Source organism: Pteronotus mesoamericanus, unplaced genomic scaffold, assembly GCF_021234165.1.
Source record: "Pteronotus mesoamericanus isolate MK-2021 breed Mesoamerican mustached bat unplaced genomic scaffold, CSHL_Meso_final scaffold_31, whole genome shotgun sequence".
Classification (NCBI taxonomy): domain Eukaryota; kingdom Metazoa; phylum Chordata; class Mammalia; order Chiroptera; family Mormoopidae; genus Pteronotus; species Pteronotus mesoamericanus.
Window position 1 is genome coordinate 1,933,909 of NW_026555312.1, and position 17,071 is coordinate 1,950,979.

The 17,071-nt window shown below is 34.5% G+C and overlaps 1 protein-coding gene across 2 annotated transcripts in view; it reads right to left on the reverse strand.

Moving 5' to 3' along the window:
- Positions 1 to 309: 309 nt before the first annotated feature.
- Positions 310 to 17,071, reverse strand: part of KYAT3 (kynurenine aminotransferase 3) — a 56,134-nt gene continuing 39,372 nt past the window's right edge. For both annotated transcript variants that reach the window (XM_054592097.1, XM_054592096.1), the window contains 6 exons: positions 13,774 to 13,850; positions 12,698 to 12,787; positions 9,023 to 9,209; positions 5,037 to 5,113; positions 4,683 to 4,769; positions 310 to 490 (listed from right to left, as the gene is read on the reverse strand). In XM_054592097.1, the coding sequence (XP_054448072.1) occupies positions 428 to 490; positions 4,683 to 4,769; positions 5,037 to 5,113; positions 9,023 to 9,209; positions 12,698 to 12,787; positions 13,774 to 13,850 (581 nt within the window). In that variant the 3' untranslated portion in view covers positions 310 to 427. The remainder of the gene's footprint in view (positions 491 to 4,682; positions 4,770 to 5,036; positions 5,114 to 9,022; positions 9,210 to 12,697; positions 12,788 to 13,773; positions 13,851 to 17,071) is intronic.

Genomic DNA, 17,071 nt, shown 5'->3' on the forward strand with positions numbered 1-17,071 from the left:
AAGTAAAATTGGCTAACATTAGTTGAGTGTTTGTTTGCCAGGCTTTACATAATTTAGCCCATTTCCTTCTCACACACCACTCATAAACTTCATATAAAGTACATGCTATTTTTATTCCCCTTTTATGATGAGGAAACTGAAGCACAGAGAGGTTAGGCATACACCAGCATCTCACAGTTCTTATCTAAATGCTATATTGATTCTCATAAAATACTAGTGGAATGTGTTTTAATACAGTTTAACTGAAAAAAAAATCACATCTCCTGAATATTGTTAGGGATTAACTTATTTGGAAAAACAATGGAAATATTTCTTTAAATTTCATTTTTACTGAAATATTTGTTTTGCAAAGTTCAGTAAGTGGCAGTACTAATAACAATTCCATACTAGGTCATTTAATAGAAACATTAAAGCAACTTTGCATTCATCAAGACTTCTGTTTATTCCATGCCTTGATGATTTCTTCAGCAGCATCCAGTGTACTGTCTTTCTGTAAATACATGAAATAATCATTATTACATATCAAAATAAATCAAGATGAAATAAAGATTTAAATAGAAAAAAATATACCAAAGTCAGTTTATCAAGAAGAGTCATGCAGTGATTTGGGACCAAGTGCTTCTCAACTCCTGGTACATTGAACCGGGCCCAGGTGAGCTCCAGCCTGACTTTGGCCTCTGCCACATGACAGAGCCCCAGAGCATTCTTTAGGGGGCACACCTTCCCAGAAAATCTAGTCACTGGAAGCTTTGCCCATATTAAGCCATAACCCCAGCAGGAGCACCGACAAAGCCTGGGAAATGATGTCTGCACTGTCTTCCCTCGTTTTGGTGGCTGAGTACACAGGTCCGAAGCTCTTTAAGGAGCCCAGTAGGAAATCAAACAAACTAATTATTATAATGCTATATCCCATTGCTATCTGGCTAGAAAAGTGAGTGAACCTCAGAAGAATTCAATAGTAGAGGAACTAGAGAAGTGTGATGCCAATCACTACCTCATACTGTTTTATGATGCTGGCTGCCAGTTCTGGGCACTTTATTGCTACTATCCTGATACCAAAAGAATTGACAACTTTTTTTTTAGATTAAAAACATTTAAAAAATTTTCAATTGCAGTTTACATTCAATATTATTTTGTATTAGTTTCATGTGTACAGTGGTTACATTAGTTACATTAGTTTCAGCGGTTGGACAATTATATACAAAGTATACCCCTTGATATTGCAGTACCCACCTGGCACCCAACAGAGTTATCACAGTATTATTGACTGTATTTCCTATACTCTCCTTTACATCCCCATGACTATTTTGTAACTACCGAGCCGTACTTCTCAATTCCTTCACTTTTTTCACCCAGTCCCCCAAGCACCCACCCCTCTGACAGCAATCCTTCTGTTCTTTATATCTATGAATCTGTTTCTGTTTTGTTTGTTTATACTGTTCTTCAGATTCCACATATAAGTGAAGTCATATAGTATTTGTCTTTCTCTGACTGACTTATTTCACTTAGCACAATATCCTCTAGGTTCACCCTAGTCTGGATATCTGATCTCAAGTAAAAAGAACTTTAAAAGTGCAAATGCAAAGGCAGACCTCCAAAAGGAAAACAATCAAATTAACATATAAATACAGAAACAAATCAAAGAGTACACTTGATACTCCCACTCTAAATCTGTGAAAGTGTATTCTGGAACTTTTAGTGGTTTTGGTTGTTTCTTATCTAACCAAATAGGTAAAATTTCACTGCAGTTTTAATATTTCTTTTACTAAGAATGAGGTGGAACATTGTTTCATAGAGTTGACAATTACTGAGGATTTTAACCATGACCATTTTAAAGTGCTGTTTTTGGCTTATTTTGCCCTAAATTCAATCTCTTTTTAAAAAAATATCGATTTTCTTGTCATGTCTTGCCATCCTTTTAATTTTAGTCTTTCCAATTGTGTTAACTTTCCCTAGGGACTTCTCAGTGCTGCTCCACTATCTTCCGATATTAAATGTTGGTGTAAAGGAGCTGAGTCCACATGGATCCTTGCATCCTGCCCCATGGGGGCCTTGACTTTTTGTCTAGATGCCAAAGGCTCATTTCTTTATCTTTAAAGTCTACTATATTAAACAGGGTATATCTCAGTGTTTATTATTCTGTGACAATTTTTCCTCAGATACAGCATTCTTTTTCAATTTTTAGATATTTGTTTTTTGAAACAAACATTCTCAAAACAAAGCTATAACATTCTTTCCTGGTTCCATTTGTTTTGCTTCTTCTTCTTCTTCTTCTTTTTTTCAGTGACTACATATTTTATTTGTCTTCCATATATAATTTTTCTAATACTTTTAAATTCTTTGTTCTTTTTCACTTCTTTTTGCTCACTCTTTTCTATCCTTAATGTGCTTACAAAAGTATTTAGTGTTCTTTGGGCTGTTTCCAATCTCAGTATAATTGCCAACAGCTTTATTTTTTCCCTTGAATTTCTTATCTGAGCTCTGACAGATACCATTTCATTTTCTTATATTACCTTACTCTATCTTCCCTGTACTTTTAAAATCTCTGGAGGAACCAGACTAGCGCTAGAAGAGAGTAGAAATTCTCCTATGCTCACATGAAAATTTAATATGATTGATATAGAGTTCTTTTAGGCTTTATTTCTTCTCAACTAATTTATTTGGCTACCTCCAATTTAATGTGTCTCAAACAACTTTTAGCAAAAATGACAAGGATGAGTGAGCAAATCTATAGCCCAACCAGAATCTCTTTTTCACCCTTCCTCACATAGGTTCTAGATGACATGCCTGTATGTTTCCACCCAGTCTCTTCCATGATGCCAGATGGATCTGCAGAAGCTCTCACTGCCAGCACACTTACTGTTCCTATTGTTCTGAATAATGAGTATGCAACCTGATGGCTCTGTCTACAATTTGAAGGTGTAGAAGCATGAGCCTGTTTAGGTGTCTTCTCTCTATCATTACCTTCACTGTTTTTGGCAACTCTTTATCATACTGAGGAATTTGTGAATTTGTTTTGCATTCTCCTAGTTGTTTTTTAAAAATACTTTCCACAAAGAGAAAAAGGAAGAGCTGTGTTTATCACTTTAAAACTGGAAGTCTAATGTTATTCTTTTCCTTCTATTAGTTCTATTTGAATTCAAATAATATACCTCTCTTCCTAGATCCACTGGAAGATGAGAATTTTGCCAGCCTTACCTTTTCTTTAGTTGACTACACGTTAGTCAATTAAATGTTGACATTGTTAGGTTGTTAACAATTATATTCTGTTATGGATAAGTCTTTCATAGACTATGGGTTGTTTCTAAAAGTTGAACACAATGTTTACATCAAGGTGACTAGCTCTACAGGTCAATGTGTTGGAATAGAGAGTGCCTTGATGTCAGTATGATTGTTTTCAGTAGCAATCCCATTAAATACTTCAAAAATTTTTTTGACAGATCTGATGATGAATTCTTCTAGCTTTCATATATCAGTGATGTATATATCATTTTTCAGTTTTAATGGATATTTTCCTAGATATAGAATTCTGGAATGATCTATTTTTTATTGCAGCATTTTGAAGATGTCATTTCATTGTATTCTAATCTCTGTTGTTTCTAATAAAAAGTTGACATTCATATCTGCTCCTGTACATGGGAAGTATAGTTTTTCTCTGGCTGCTTTCAACATCTTATCATTATATTTGTTTTTTAGCAGTTTGATTATGGTGTGTCTCAGTGTGGGGTTTTTTATTCTGTTGTGGTTCACTGAACTTTTAGATCTGTAAGTTGCTTTACACCAAATCTGGGAAAATTTTGGCCATTATTTCTTCAAAAAATATTTTTCTGCTACATTTTCTCCTCTTTTTCTAGTACTCCAATTACATGTACACTGTCACTTGTTATTGCCTCATAGATCTGAGGATCTGTTTAGTTTTCAAAAATAATTTTTCACTCTGTTCTTCAGATTGGATAATTTCTATGAGTCTATTTTCAAGAGGACCCTTTCTTCCTATCACCTTCAGTGCTCTGTGTTAAGCTACATACACTTTCATATCAGCTATCATCTTTCAGTTCTTGAATTTCCATTTGATTTTTTAAAATAGTTTTAATCTGCTCACTCATTATGACCATATTTTCCTTTAACTACTTGAACATAGTTATAATATCTGCTTTAAAGTCCTTTTCTGCTAATTTCTACAACTGAGTCACTTTGAGATCTGTTTCTATTGACTGCTTTTTTCTTATATTAAAAGTCACAGTTTCTTTTTTCAATCCTTACTCACCTGAGGATATGTTTTTAAAAAAAATTGATAGGTGGGGGACAGAGAGAGAGAGAGAAACACTGATGATTGCCTATCATACACATCTTGACCAGGAATCAAACCTACAACTTTTTTGGTGTACTGGATGATGCTCCAACCAACTGAGCCACACAGCCACGGCAGGTCACAATTTCTTATATCTTCACATGTCTAATAATTTTTGATTGCATGCTAGACATTGTAATGTTACATGGTAAGAAGTCTGATTACATTGTAAACTCAATGCTTGTTCTGGTAGGCAGTTAATTTCATGGCAACAAGACAAAATTTAAAAACTGCTTATAAACACATCATGTCTGGCAATAGGAAAAAAACAGTGATGTATAAATAAGAAGGAAGAAGATTATAAGTGTTTTTTAGTAGAACAAAAACTTACTTTAATGAAGCAAAATCGCACAAACTTCTCAAACTGTAATTTGGTCTCTTTGTTACAGAATGCTGAAACTGGGATGGCTGACAATTTCTAAAAAGTAAATAGGAAGGTAAAATAAGAAAAGTACTTGCATCTCAAATATTAATTTTAGGACCATAAACATTAGAAAAAACTGATATTTCTAAGTATTCACAATTCTCCCACCCCCAAAAATGATGTTAAAATCCTCCAAGTAGCCACTAGCGGACTCTCATGTAACAAAACTACAGTTAACATTGTTCAAAGCAGATCAGCAGGTTTCCTTCATAAATTAACTATAAAATACATCACAATGTTGCAAAGGGCAATGAGCATTACCTTATTTTTAGTCATCCATTTCACAAATTTATAGTCATAAGGTTCATTGCTGTTTTTCATATGAGAGAGGTCTGCATCTAAAACAATGAAAATTAGATAACCTATGTATTATATCTGAGGCAATATGTATTTCATTTAAGTCTGTCAAAATTCAAAATTTTCTTGGAGGATATTAAATCTTCTGGAGTTGCATACTGCACATGTTGAGATGGGAAGCAAGATATTACAGATAAACTTTACTGATACTCTACGGCAGTACTTACACACATATCTGACCGGTCAGACTTGTGCATACACTTCTCAGCACTGGAAGAGAGTAGGAAAGGAAAAGGAAAGAAGAGTGTTGCCTTTCCATCCAGAAATAATATAAGACTCTATGATCATCATTAAGGAAATGACATCTAAATTTATAGAGTATTCATCAGGAATACCTACATCTCCAGAAAGTCATTCACAAAGGTAGAGTCCCTGTATTGCCATCTTTCTTTATCTCCAACCCCTAGGTCAGTGTCTAGCACATAAGTAAAAAAAAAGTGTACTTGTCAAATGAATTAATTAATATTACTCATTATTTATGAAAGGGAAGTGTCTGTGTAGATCTTCCAAGTGATATTCTTATTGTTTACCTCTTTATTCTATATGTTATGCTTTTAAAAATGTTAAATTTTTAAACAAATTTAAAAGGGGCTTCAAATATATATTCCTATTCTCATCTCTTGCTCCAATCGTGCTTTAAGGTCTGGACTAGATATTTTTCCAGCATTCAGCTTCAGCAATCAGGATTTCATATTGTTTAAATTTTATTGACTTATACTCTTAGATCTTTTTGCATGGCCCAAAGCTACTAAGATTGATGGTTACTATAATCAATGAAATTTTTGCTTAAAACAGACTTAGTTATTTTTTCTTTTATTGGCTAAATACTACTGGATCTCTTCAAATTAATGGTGTAAAAACCTCGACATTGAAGAAAGTTTTATGTTAAAAAAAATCTTAATATGTATTTACTTCATGATTTTAATTTCCAATATCCCCTGTTCTTTAAGAATGTAACAATTCCATATGACAATGCTAATAATATGCTACCATTTATTCAGCACTTACTATTTGCTAAGCATGTGACATGATTCTCTTATTTATTTGTCCCGCAATTCTAAGAAGTAGCTACAATCCTCACTATACAGATAAGGAAGTTAAATTAATATTTCAAGTATTTTATATTATGTATGTGTATTTAATTCAGGTTTGGCTCGACAACACTGATCACTTTGAAAAATTAGAGTCTAACTATAAGTTATATGAAGAGTCCATGTGACAAGTATACAAAAGGAGTGATTACCTATTGCCATAGAGGAAGAAAAGGAGAATTTTAACTAACTGTAATTGACACTAGCTATACTATTTGTTCTTGTAAAGCTTAGAAAAGGTAAATTTATTGCAATGGTGCTTCAAAGGAAAGAAGGGAATAAATAGAATTTTAAAGATTTTATAGCTATAAGAAAGTTCAACTCTGTTTCTTTTGAATACTACAGTCAGAGATCCTCAAAGAAACTAAATAAAGTATTTATTAAAGGTTTACGTTTGAAACATGTTATAATAGCATTAGGGTATTTAAGTAACCTATGAAAATCAGAATTGGTTGTTGTATTCTCACTATCTCCTCCATAATTTTGGACCTTATTATAAACAAATGCAATAATTTCCTTATTTGTTATCTTGTATTCTAATAAAATGTTTCCTTTTATAGTTCTAGGATGAAACTCACTGGTCTAGAAAGTTGCCTAGTATGGCAGAAAAAAGGCAAGTTTCCTAGTTAGGATGTGAATCTCTGGGTTCAGAGCCCTGACTTGCTACTTACTAGTTGATTCTTTATTTCATCTTTCTCACCTATCAGTGAGGATATAATAGCACCATTATATTTCACAGGGCTTTAGTGAGAATATAACAGTCATAAAGCTCTTACCATAATACCTACTATATCATAAATGCTGGAAAAATATTAATCCGTTAGCTATTGCTATGAATTTTAAAGGGAAGTAACTATAAACCATGTTCATTAACTTTATAGTTTATTTTTATTTTCAAGCCACCATTGAATGAGTTTGTTGCTTCCTTTTGTCTTTAGCAAATGGTGGGACCGACATCTAGTATATGGGAGAATTTTTACATTCAAATTAATCTGATCAGATGAAAAAGTAAAATAAAATCAGCTTATTTTTATATGCAGAAGAGTCTTAGGGACATTACATTTTCTCCCACAGGTGAAGGAGGATAATAAACAAGGAATTCTTTTTTTTTTCCATCAATACAAAAAGATTTCTAACCAAAATCCTTTCTGCTCTGAGTACTAACACACTATTTCAAGCTCGAAGGCCTAAACTAGTATTGCTTGCAGAATAGATTCACTAAAGACAAAATGGGAAACTATTTAAGACCCTAATGCAGTAATCCAAGCAAAAGTCGCATCATTGTCCTTTTGATGTTTAATGTCACAATGTCATAAATCCTTTTGAGTAAATTCTTTCTGGAGAAGTTGAGTACCAGGGAAGAATTATTCTTATCCAAAAGGCTGTTAGGCTTCCTTTTATTCAACAATTATGTAACTAATTCTATTTTTCTCTTTGCCTTTGCCCAGTTAATGTTACTTATAATACTAAATGAACCTAGGTGACTGAAATATTTACTCCCCCCCCCCATTGTAACAATGATTTTCTATTACAAACATTTCTATTCATATATTATTGCATGAAAGACTTTTAATAAGAGTTAGCTCAAATTCTTTTGGAGAGCAGATAAAGTATAAATCAATTTCTTTTAAACAAAGTAATTCATGTCGAAAATCCTGTGGATTTCCAATTCAAAAGCAAAAATACAAGTAATGAAAACTGTGCTATTTCTTATTATCATTTCATGAAATAAGCTGCACATTTAGACCCAATATAGAAAAACTAATTTCTGAACCTCAGAGTATACAACATTGTAAGGGGGTTTAAATAAAAACAAAACTTAGGAGCCTGGCAAATATAGCTCTCTGGCAAGACGGCAGCAAGAATCTCTGGTCACCACGGCCTCTGCTTCTTTCACAACAAATGAAGACATAATAATAATCATGGTTTTATTATAAAAGCAAAACTTCCCAGCTTAATAAAATTTGGTACAAACAAAAGGCTTTCAAGTTCAGTGGTATATAACTTCATTATAATAAAACCTTGACAACATTTAAAAGTATTTAGAATGGCTATAATTTGTCTGAATAAATTATGCTTTTAAATTTACTATTACTCACATTATAGTTTTTTGGAGAAAAATAAGTTAGATATAAAATGTTAGCATGCTTCTAACTTTAGATTTGTATGGCATGTCAGGATTATATACAACAGCTTCAGGTAACGTAAAAGACCATTGCTTTTTGGAAACAAGATCATTTGGAATCTAGCTGTGTGATTTCAGGCAGGTTATTTAAAACTTTCTAAGTCTTCATGTTTTTAAAAATAGAATTAACAATGCTTTCTTCAAAAGGGTGTTTGAAAGTGATAGGCATGTAATAGACAATAAATATTATTTTCCTTCTTTAGTTCATTTCAGTATATTCTAAAATGGCAAATAATCCCTGATAGCATCAACGGTCTAAATATCTTATTTTTTTCAAGTAAAAGGAAAACTAAAATTTTACTCAAAGGGACACGGGGTACATAATTATTTCATGAACCTGTGTTTTAAGTTATACACTAGAACAAGATGACAGCAAATTCCATGTTTAATAGAATACCTAAAACAACTCACTCCATAATTATGTAACAACACTCACAATTAAGGCCAAGGACTTAAAAGTCCAGATGACTGTAGAAAAACACTGACATTGTGAAAATCCATTTTTTCATAGATAAAATGCTGATATGGCTTCAACACCAGTCTTTTCTCCATAATTCTGATATAACTTGACATATTAAGTTTCCATGTATTTGATAATAAAAGCCTTTACAAACCTAGGGAAGACACATCAGCAATGATGAAGTAGCCACCATCAGGAACTATGGGTTTCAGGCCAACACTTTCAAGTAAATGTACCATCCTATTTCTTTTTACTTCTAACTCTTTTGGCAAAGAATTAAAGTAACACTCTGGGTCATCCATGCGCTTGATGTCAATCCAAAATGCTTGAGCCAAGGCTTCCTGGATTTTAAGATTAAAAAAATGTGAAAAGGAAATATGGAAATGTTATTTATTACTGAATTTACTGGTATAATAAATAAAGACTGAGTAACAATATTATTGGCAAAAAAGTCATTCAGTGAATTATAGTTGAATTCCTGTGAACCTATGTTAAACTCTACGGATTAATGGAGGACTCAGTTACAAGTAGATGATTAAATGCAATGTGAAGAACTGAGAATAAGCTATGAGAATGCAAATTGAAAAAGAAACATTAGGTTAAGATGACACACTTGGAAATGAAAGACATCGTGTTATTTTGTACTGAGGTGAGCTGTAGAATAACTTGTCAGATGTAAGACTAAATGAAGACTAGAGAAATGATGAACCAGCCAGCCTTTCCCCATCACCTCGGAGGACGTAGTGGAAATGAAAGCTGTCCCACTGTGTCATTCCTGATACGTGTGCAAATCCCTGTTCTAATCATTCATATTCCAGGAAAAGGGTCTAAGTGCCACAGGTATAGAATTAAGTTTTTGGGGCATGCAAATGACTTCTCTACCTTGCTTCAGAAAAGTCAGAAAACATAGAGGTGAAATTGGGCCCAGAGAAAAGCCAATGTTAATAGGCAGGTGTCTGAGAAGGTAATAGGCCAGGAACAGGTAAACATGTCTAAATCAGGGTGCACAAAAAGAACATGGACCTATCCAAGCAGAAGTGCTGAAGCTTGGTGGGCAAGTGTGAACTGGAATGACTTAGAAATATTAGTTCTCAGAGTGAACCAGGATATCCAAGCAACTAACCAAGAACTTGGGATAGTTAGGAGAAGAAAGACAAAGTGGCCAAATTTTAAGGAAGTTAATCACAATCAATATATATCAAACCCATGAACAAAGCCAAAGTGGGGAAGGATTGAGGGAGGGAAGTGGGGGAGGGAGGCAGGGGAAAATGGTGGCGGGGAGGTTGAGACAAATGTATTTGAACAAAAAATAAAAATTAAAAAAAATTAATAAAAAAGATATATCAAGAAGTAAAAGATAAATTCAATTACTTAGTAGATAAACTAAAACTAGCCTTGTGATAGATGCTGGGGCAATAATGAAAAACAACATAAACGTGGTCCTTGCCTTCATGAGGCTTCTGATTAGTGTGTATTGGTGAGGGCAGGAGGAGAGATGAGACAGAAAACAATCACATGAACAAAACAGGACATAATTCGTTCTTCTGGAAGAACTCAGAGAAGTCTAATGTGGCTGAGGGTAGGTAGCAGGAGAGAGAGCCAAGGCAAAAGAGGACATTGAGAGGCAGGTAAGGGCTAAATCACAGAGAAGATGGCATGCCGAAAGATTTCAGCAGATAAAAAGGATTAACAGTAATAATTCCCCAGCACAAAAAACAAACAAACCCCAAAACAAAAAACCTTGGATAAATAAGCGCAGGTTGCTTCAGCCTAGGAATTCCACTGTGGTTCTGCTGGAAACTTGGGTCAGTTTCCAAACATGGTAGTCTGAAGGCATGGGGAAAAAAACAAAACAAAACAGGCCACTGGTATGGAGAGTAAGATGGTTCTGAAAAGGTGTTCCAGATTCTTAGCTGAATCTTTCTTTTCCTTAGGTACTTATTTATTCCCGATAGCAGGAGATAATACCCTAGAAAATTCAAAGTCCAGGAGGCACAAATATATATCCTCACTGTAGATTTATACTGGACTCCTCTCTTTTTCTCATAACCCACATGTAATACATCAGCATCTACCTTCAAAATGTATTCAGAACCCAATCACTTTTCACCACTTCTGCCATCCCCATATTGGTTCATGCCATTGCTATCTCTCTCCTTCATCACTTCATCATTCTTCTAACTCAACCAAGCAGCCAGAGTCCCTTTGATAATACAAGTTAGATCATGTCACTCCTGTGCTCTAAACTCTCCAGCGGCTTCCTATCTCACTCAGTCTTTACACTGACAAACATGCCCCTTCTTGATCTGGCTCCCAGCTACCTCTCTGATTTATTTCCTCCTACACGTCTCCCTTGATCAACCTATTCAGCCTCAGTGCTTTTCACTGATGTAAACATGACAACCAGGCTGCAAACCTCAAGGCCTTTGTGCTTATACTTAACATTGTATATTTTCCCCTTAGCACTTTCTTTCTTTCCTCTTCACTTCTTTATTTTTCACCATTGCATCTATCAACCTCTGACATATTATATTATTAAAATATTTATTTGTTTATTATCTATGTCTTCCCATTGTACTATAGGGTCCATGAGGGCAGGAATCTTTATCTGCTATGTCTTCAATACTCAGTAAATATTTGTTGAATAAGAGAAGAGTATTTTCAGAGGATAAAATGAGTTTAACACTATGTAATAAAGCAAATGTTGGAATTAGCCTTTATCATGGTATTACTTTAGAGTCACTACATATTTTATTCTTTGGCCTTTTAACTGCCTTCCGAAGAGTAAATTTTTTCAATGTTCTGATTATTCATAGAATGATGGTATTTTATAAGTATTTTTTTAAAAATAGAAATATAGAAAAATATACATTAAAAAATCTTTTTAAAAAAAGATTTTATTTATTTTTAGACAGAGTGGAAAGGAAGGTGTTAATACCCAGAACCTGTCAATATGTTACCTTGTCAGGTAAAATGAACTGTGTAAATAGGATTTACATTAAGGATCTTGAGATAGATTATTTTGGAATATCTGGGGTCGAATGCAATGACAAAGATTCTTATGAGGGAAAGCAGGTGGCAGGAGGATATGTAGTGATACAAGCAGAGGTTGGAATGATGTGGCCACGCGCCAAGGACGTGAGCAGCCCCTGGAAGCTGGGAAAGACAAGGCATGGACTCTGCTTTAGAGCCTCCGGGAGGAATGCGGCCTTGCCGGCACCCTGCTTGTAGACCTGCAAAACGCATTTTAACTGCTGTCCCCTAGAACTGTAAGATACACAATTTGTGTTGTTGTAAGCCATTAAGTTGTGGTCATTTGTTATTGAGAAATAGGATGCTAATACAGTCCTATACTATTAAATGTTTAGACAGATTATGGTTTACTTAAACCAACTGCCTGTAGGTGGAAAATAACTTCCCCTATCTCCTGCAATAAATGGCCATGTGCACACAGAGCTTCTCACACGTGCAGGTAACAGTTATAGGGCAAATTCCCAGAAGAGAGAGTGTGGCTTCATAGAACACGCACGTCTGCCATTTGGCTTGGTGCTGTCACTGCCAACAGTGAGAGTTTGTAGTACTTTGTAATCCCACCAGCAGAAAAGGAGTATTCCCAGTTAAAACTCGATGTATTAATATTTTAAAACAACAACAAAAACTATTCTTAAGAGCAACGACTATGTGTCTGCTCCTACATTCCCAAATTCTACTAGAAGCTCTACTCAGTGAGGAAATGAAAGAAAGAACTAAAGCAATTCAAACACACAACATATACATAACACTTTTACCAAAAGACCATGCCTCAACCCCAAGTTACTATAGCACCTACCTGTAAAGGAGTTGCACAGGTATAAACGCTGTTTTGTTGAACTGTCTGTAAATGTTTTATTAAATGATTAGGACCAATGGACCAGCCAAGCTGGAGAAGAGAAAGATAAAAGCAAATTTCAAACTAATCGTATTTATCAAATCTATTAGAGTATTTAAGCTTAATGCAATTATTAAATATATTCAATTCTAAAATGTTCACACTACGAAAGGGAGTTCAGTTTTAGAATTATTTCAGTACTTCTTTTTGTGTAAAAGTTGCCAACTGGAGTCACTAAACTCTGCTCTCAGAAGGTAAGCAGTACCTGCAATCACTATCATCTTCTTCCCTTTTACTTCACTATTTCTGATATTCCTAAGCTCTGAAAAACGGCACCAGAGCTTGTTTGAATTACATATAGATCAAAGTAACTCTGAATGAGGGCCTAAGGGATTCTTCCATTATGGCTCTGCAGGCATCATTTTTGATAATCCCTGTTTCTCAGTCATGCTTAGAAGTGAGATTTGAAGATAATCAAGTTTCAACTGGATAAACTGTTGTGCTTCAGAGTGCAGTGGTTAAGTGCATGGATTTAGAAGCCTGCTTGTGTTCCCTGCCTTGAATTTATTAGCAGTGTAACCTGAGGCAAGTTCCCTAAATTCTCTGTACTTTAGTTTTATTGTCTGTAAAATGGAGATAACAGATTATACCCACCTCATAGTGTGGTTAGGAGAATGAAAGGAATCAGTTCACGTAAAGCACTAAATCTGGCATGTAGTAAAAGTGCCAAAATATTGCTTTTGTTATTTGTTCTCCTTTTATATTAATAGGTAGTAATTTGAACATTCTTTGCAAAGAAAAAGTGTCAGTTGGTTACTTATAAAATGAAAAATTACCTAGTTTTCTTACTTTTTAAAAAATCATTAAGTCTCAGAGAAAATAAAGGTCAACATGAAAGCTGAATGAGTAAACCGTAAGCAAAAGATCAGTAAGTATAAACACCTGCGTAAATTAAATATATGTGCATTTAATATACAAAAACTCTGCAGGAAATAAACTACATGCTTGTTTTTAATCAATTAAATTCTTCATCTTACCTTCCAACCAGTCACACTGAAAGTCTTTCCAGCACTTCCTATGGTTATTGTTCTCTCCCACATACCTGGAAAAGTGGCTGAACAGGAAAAAAAAAGTTAAATAATTGCTTCCCAATCAGTCTACATTTGGTACAATCTAAAAATATAAATGTATCATAGTACAGTCAGTATAGTTATTTCAATAGGTTTTTAAAAAGATGTTACTTTTACTCAAGCATAGTTGAAAATGTTGCAATGTTTGAAAACACTGTAATACCACACCAATATGATATGTAATATATTGAATAATTTTAAGGAGCAAAATTAATTCCAGGGGCAGGATTGGCAGAGGTGCCAGTGGGCAGTGTTCTGGGCTCATTCAGTGCAGCGGCCACACAAGCTGTGGCACCCTGCACTCAATGTCAACAGTAGCCGTGTGTTCAAGGCAGGCATTCTGTGGCCTGCTTTGGTTGTGATTCTGGCTATTTAGCTCACCTCTATTCTGCTCCACGCCAGCAATATCAGTACACTGGGGAATTTATAAGAAAGGCAAGTTCTTGGACTGCATCATAGACCTACTGAATCAGGAACTCTGGAAATGGGGCCCAGCAATCTGTGTATGCTTGTGTGTATATGTGTGCATATATGTGTTTTGCTACCAACATTATAGGGATATAAATCCCACACCATATAATTCACTCATTTAAAGTGTACAATGTAATGTTTTTAGTATATCCACAGGGCGGAGCAACCATCACCATAATCAGCTTTAGAACTTTTTTGACCCCAAAAGAAGCTCCACACTTTTTAGATGTCAGCCCCTAATATCCCCCTTGCCTGACACCAAATATCTCTGTAATGCACAGCAGTCTTCCTATACATAGAAACATTAGAGAGCACTTCAGCCCCATACATAGAGGCCACTCTAAACAGCAAAGTCACCATAAAAAGGACAGTTGCTTATAGTATAAGCCGAAACAAGAAGGCAGAGGGCTGCCTTGTTGACCTCAACTGGGAACATGGATGTCAGGTGACAAATTTTTGACCTTTCTGCACATGTTTGAGAAAGAAGCACTTTAATGATTTTGAGGTTACAAACATATTTTAGTGAGTAGGTGAATTCACAAATAGAGAGTTCATGAATAATGAGAAACAACTGTTAAAGCTTTCAAGTTGATTGGTATCTTTAATAAAATTATTCATTCATTCATTCATTCATTCATTCATTCATCTACTCGTTAAACATTTATTAGTAATGATCAGGCACCAGGGACTAAGCTAGGTCTGGAGGAAACAAAGGTGAGAAAGATACAGTTCATATCTTCAAGGAGCTTAATATCTAGCAGGGGTGGCAGATGAGTAATACAACCCTTGCAATACAGTGTGACACTGTAATAGCAACTAGCATGGAGTGTTGTGCAAAGATGGAGGGTGTTAGGAGTGGGCGACTGTCTGCCTGGAGCAGACTTGGATGATGTCTGCCAGGCAGGAAAGGGGAAAGAAAGGTCAATTTTGGGCAAAGGGAAGGCAGAAAACAAAGTCCTAGAAGTTTAAAATGCAAGAGTTTGTGTATTTTGCTGGACAGTGGTATATTATTTCTCTGCAGTCTTCTGAGGATGCTACCTACAACATTGCTTTTTGGACTTGTCAAATATTTTAATTGGGAAGTTCCTCACATGCAATCCCACAAGTTTTTGCTTGTGTTTTGGAAGTATAATAGATAAGATGGATGCTCTTGTATCATTTTAAGTGTTTGTACACACAAAAATAAATATTCATTTCTGGGAGGGGGGCAAGATGCTTTCTTTAAGTAATCTTCTTGTAAGCAAGTAAGGTGCCTACTAAAATGTAAGGTAGCTAAAGAAATTTCCAAAATGAATGTATACATAATTTCAGTCTATCATGAAACACTTGCCAATATTTGTAAAGGTAGGAAAACTGTATAAATCAAAAAAGTTATAATTGTATTGTTTGTGAAATAACAAAAATGAAAAGATAAATCAGGAAAATATTCAGAGGGTCCATTTGAGGAAGGAATGTTCTAATGTTTGATATAAATAATTACATTCATTTAAGTTCTGAGACGTTTCTAGACTTCCAAAGTATTCCAAAAGAACACTATGACTGATGTGCCACTCTCCTGTTTGACTCTGTATAATGTAGAGTGTCACTCGCTTTAAAGGAATAATATATAACTAAAATCAGAAAGGCCTATCAGTAAGAACAATATTTGGAAATAAAATCTTTGAAAATAAAAATTACCCAGAGAAACTAATACAATCCTAACATGTTTTCACTATAAGTAACATATGAAATTAAAAACTACTCATGTCAAATGTTGGTTTCATGCACAAACTATCAAATCTAATTTCATATTTTAAGAAAGAGCAATTTGTTGATGGCTATTTTAGCCATATAAAAGTGGATGTAAGCTGATCAGGTAAACAGCTTACAAAGCATTTTACACTAATTTTCCAGATATCAATGGATTAGTATACAAATGTCAGTGTATTAGTATATCTCTTCTATCAGAGAGGTTTCTTTTGTTGACTGAATGTTTTTTTACTGAAACTTGGAGATATCATTTGAATCAAGAATCTGATCCAATGAGAACACATTCTACTATTTAAAAAAAAAGGGTCCTAAGTAATTTTAAAACACTTAGATGTTCATATCCTCTCAATCTTAGAGATTTGGGGAGCCACAGAAGTTAATGTAAACAGGCAGAGCGTATGATCACAGCACTGTGACTACAGTAATCTAGAGTACAAAAAATATTTGCAGGTCTGATTATTTAAAAACTATATCCAGTATCAGTAACTTTAGCTTGCAGTTACATCTGAAAGGCAACTGATCTCTGCACTTCTTGTTTATGACCTGTGGACCTTAAATCAGCCACAGAAGCTGTAACAGTTATTCTTAGGCAACCTAGGCTTCAACAGAAGTCAGATCAAGATTAGAGCCTTGATAAAGAGCTCTACACCAGGGAAAACTGCCTCTGTGACAACATGAAGATGATGTTAATTTCATGATGTGTGGCTGCAGAGCCTTATTGTATTATATTAAAGAACTACTATTGCACTCTACAGATTGATGGAATAACTGTTTTGTATATTTCATGTAACAAAGGCTACTCTATTTGATAGAATAAGTTTTCATGCAGCCAAACTGCATTCTCTAAATAATGAAACAGTGAATTCATTTTTTTCTTGTTTTAACTTTATGGGGTGTTATAACAACTAAGGAATCTGAGTTAAAAATATGTCTTAATATCTCTTGTGAATGATATTATCAGTTACATTGTTACCATGAAGAGCTT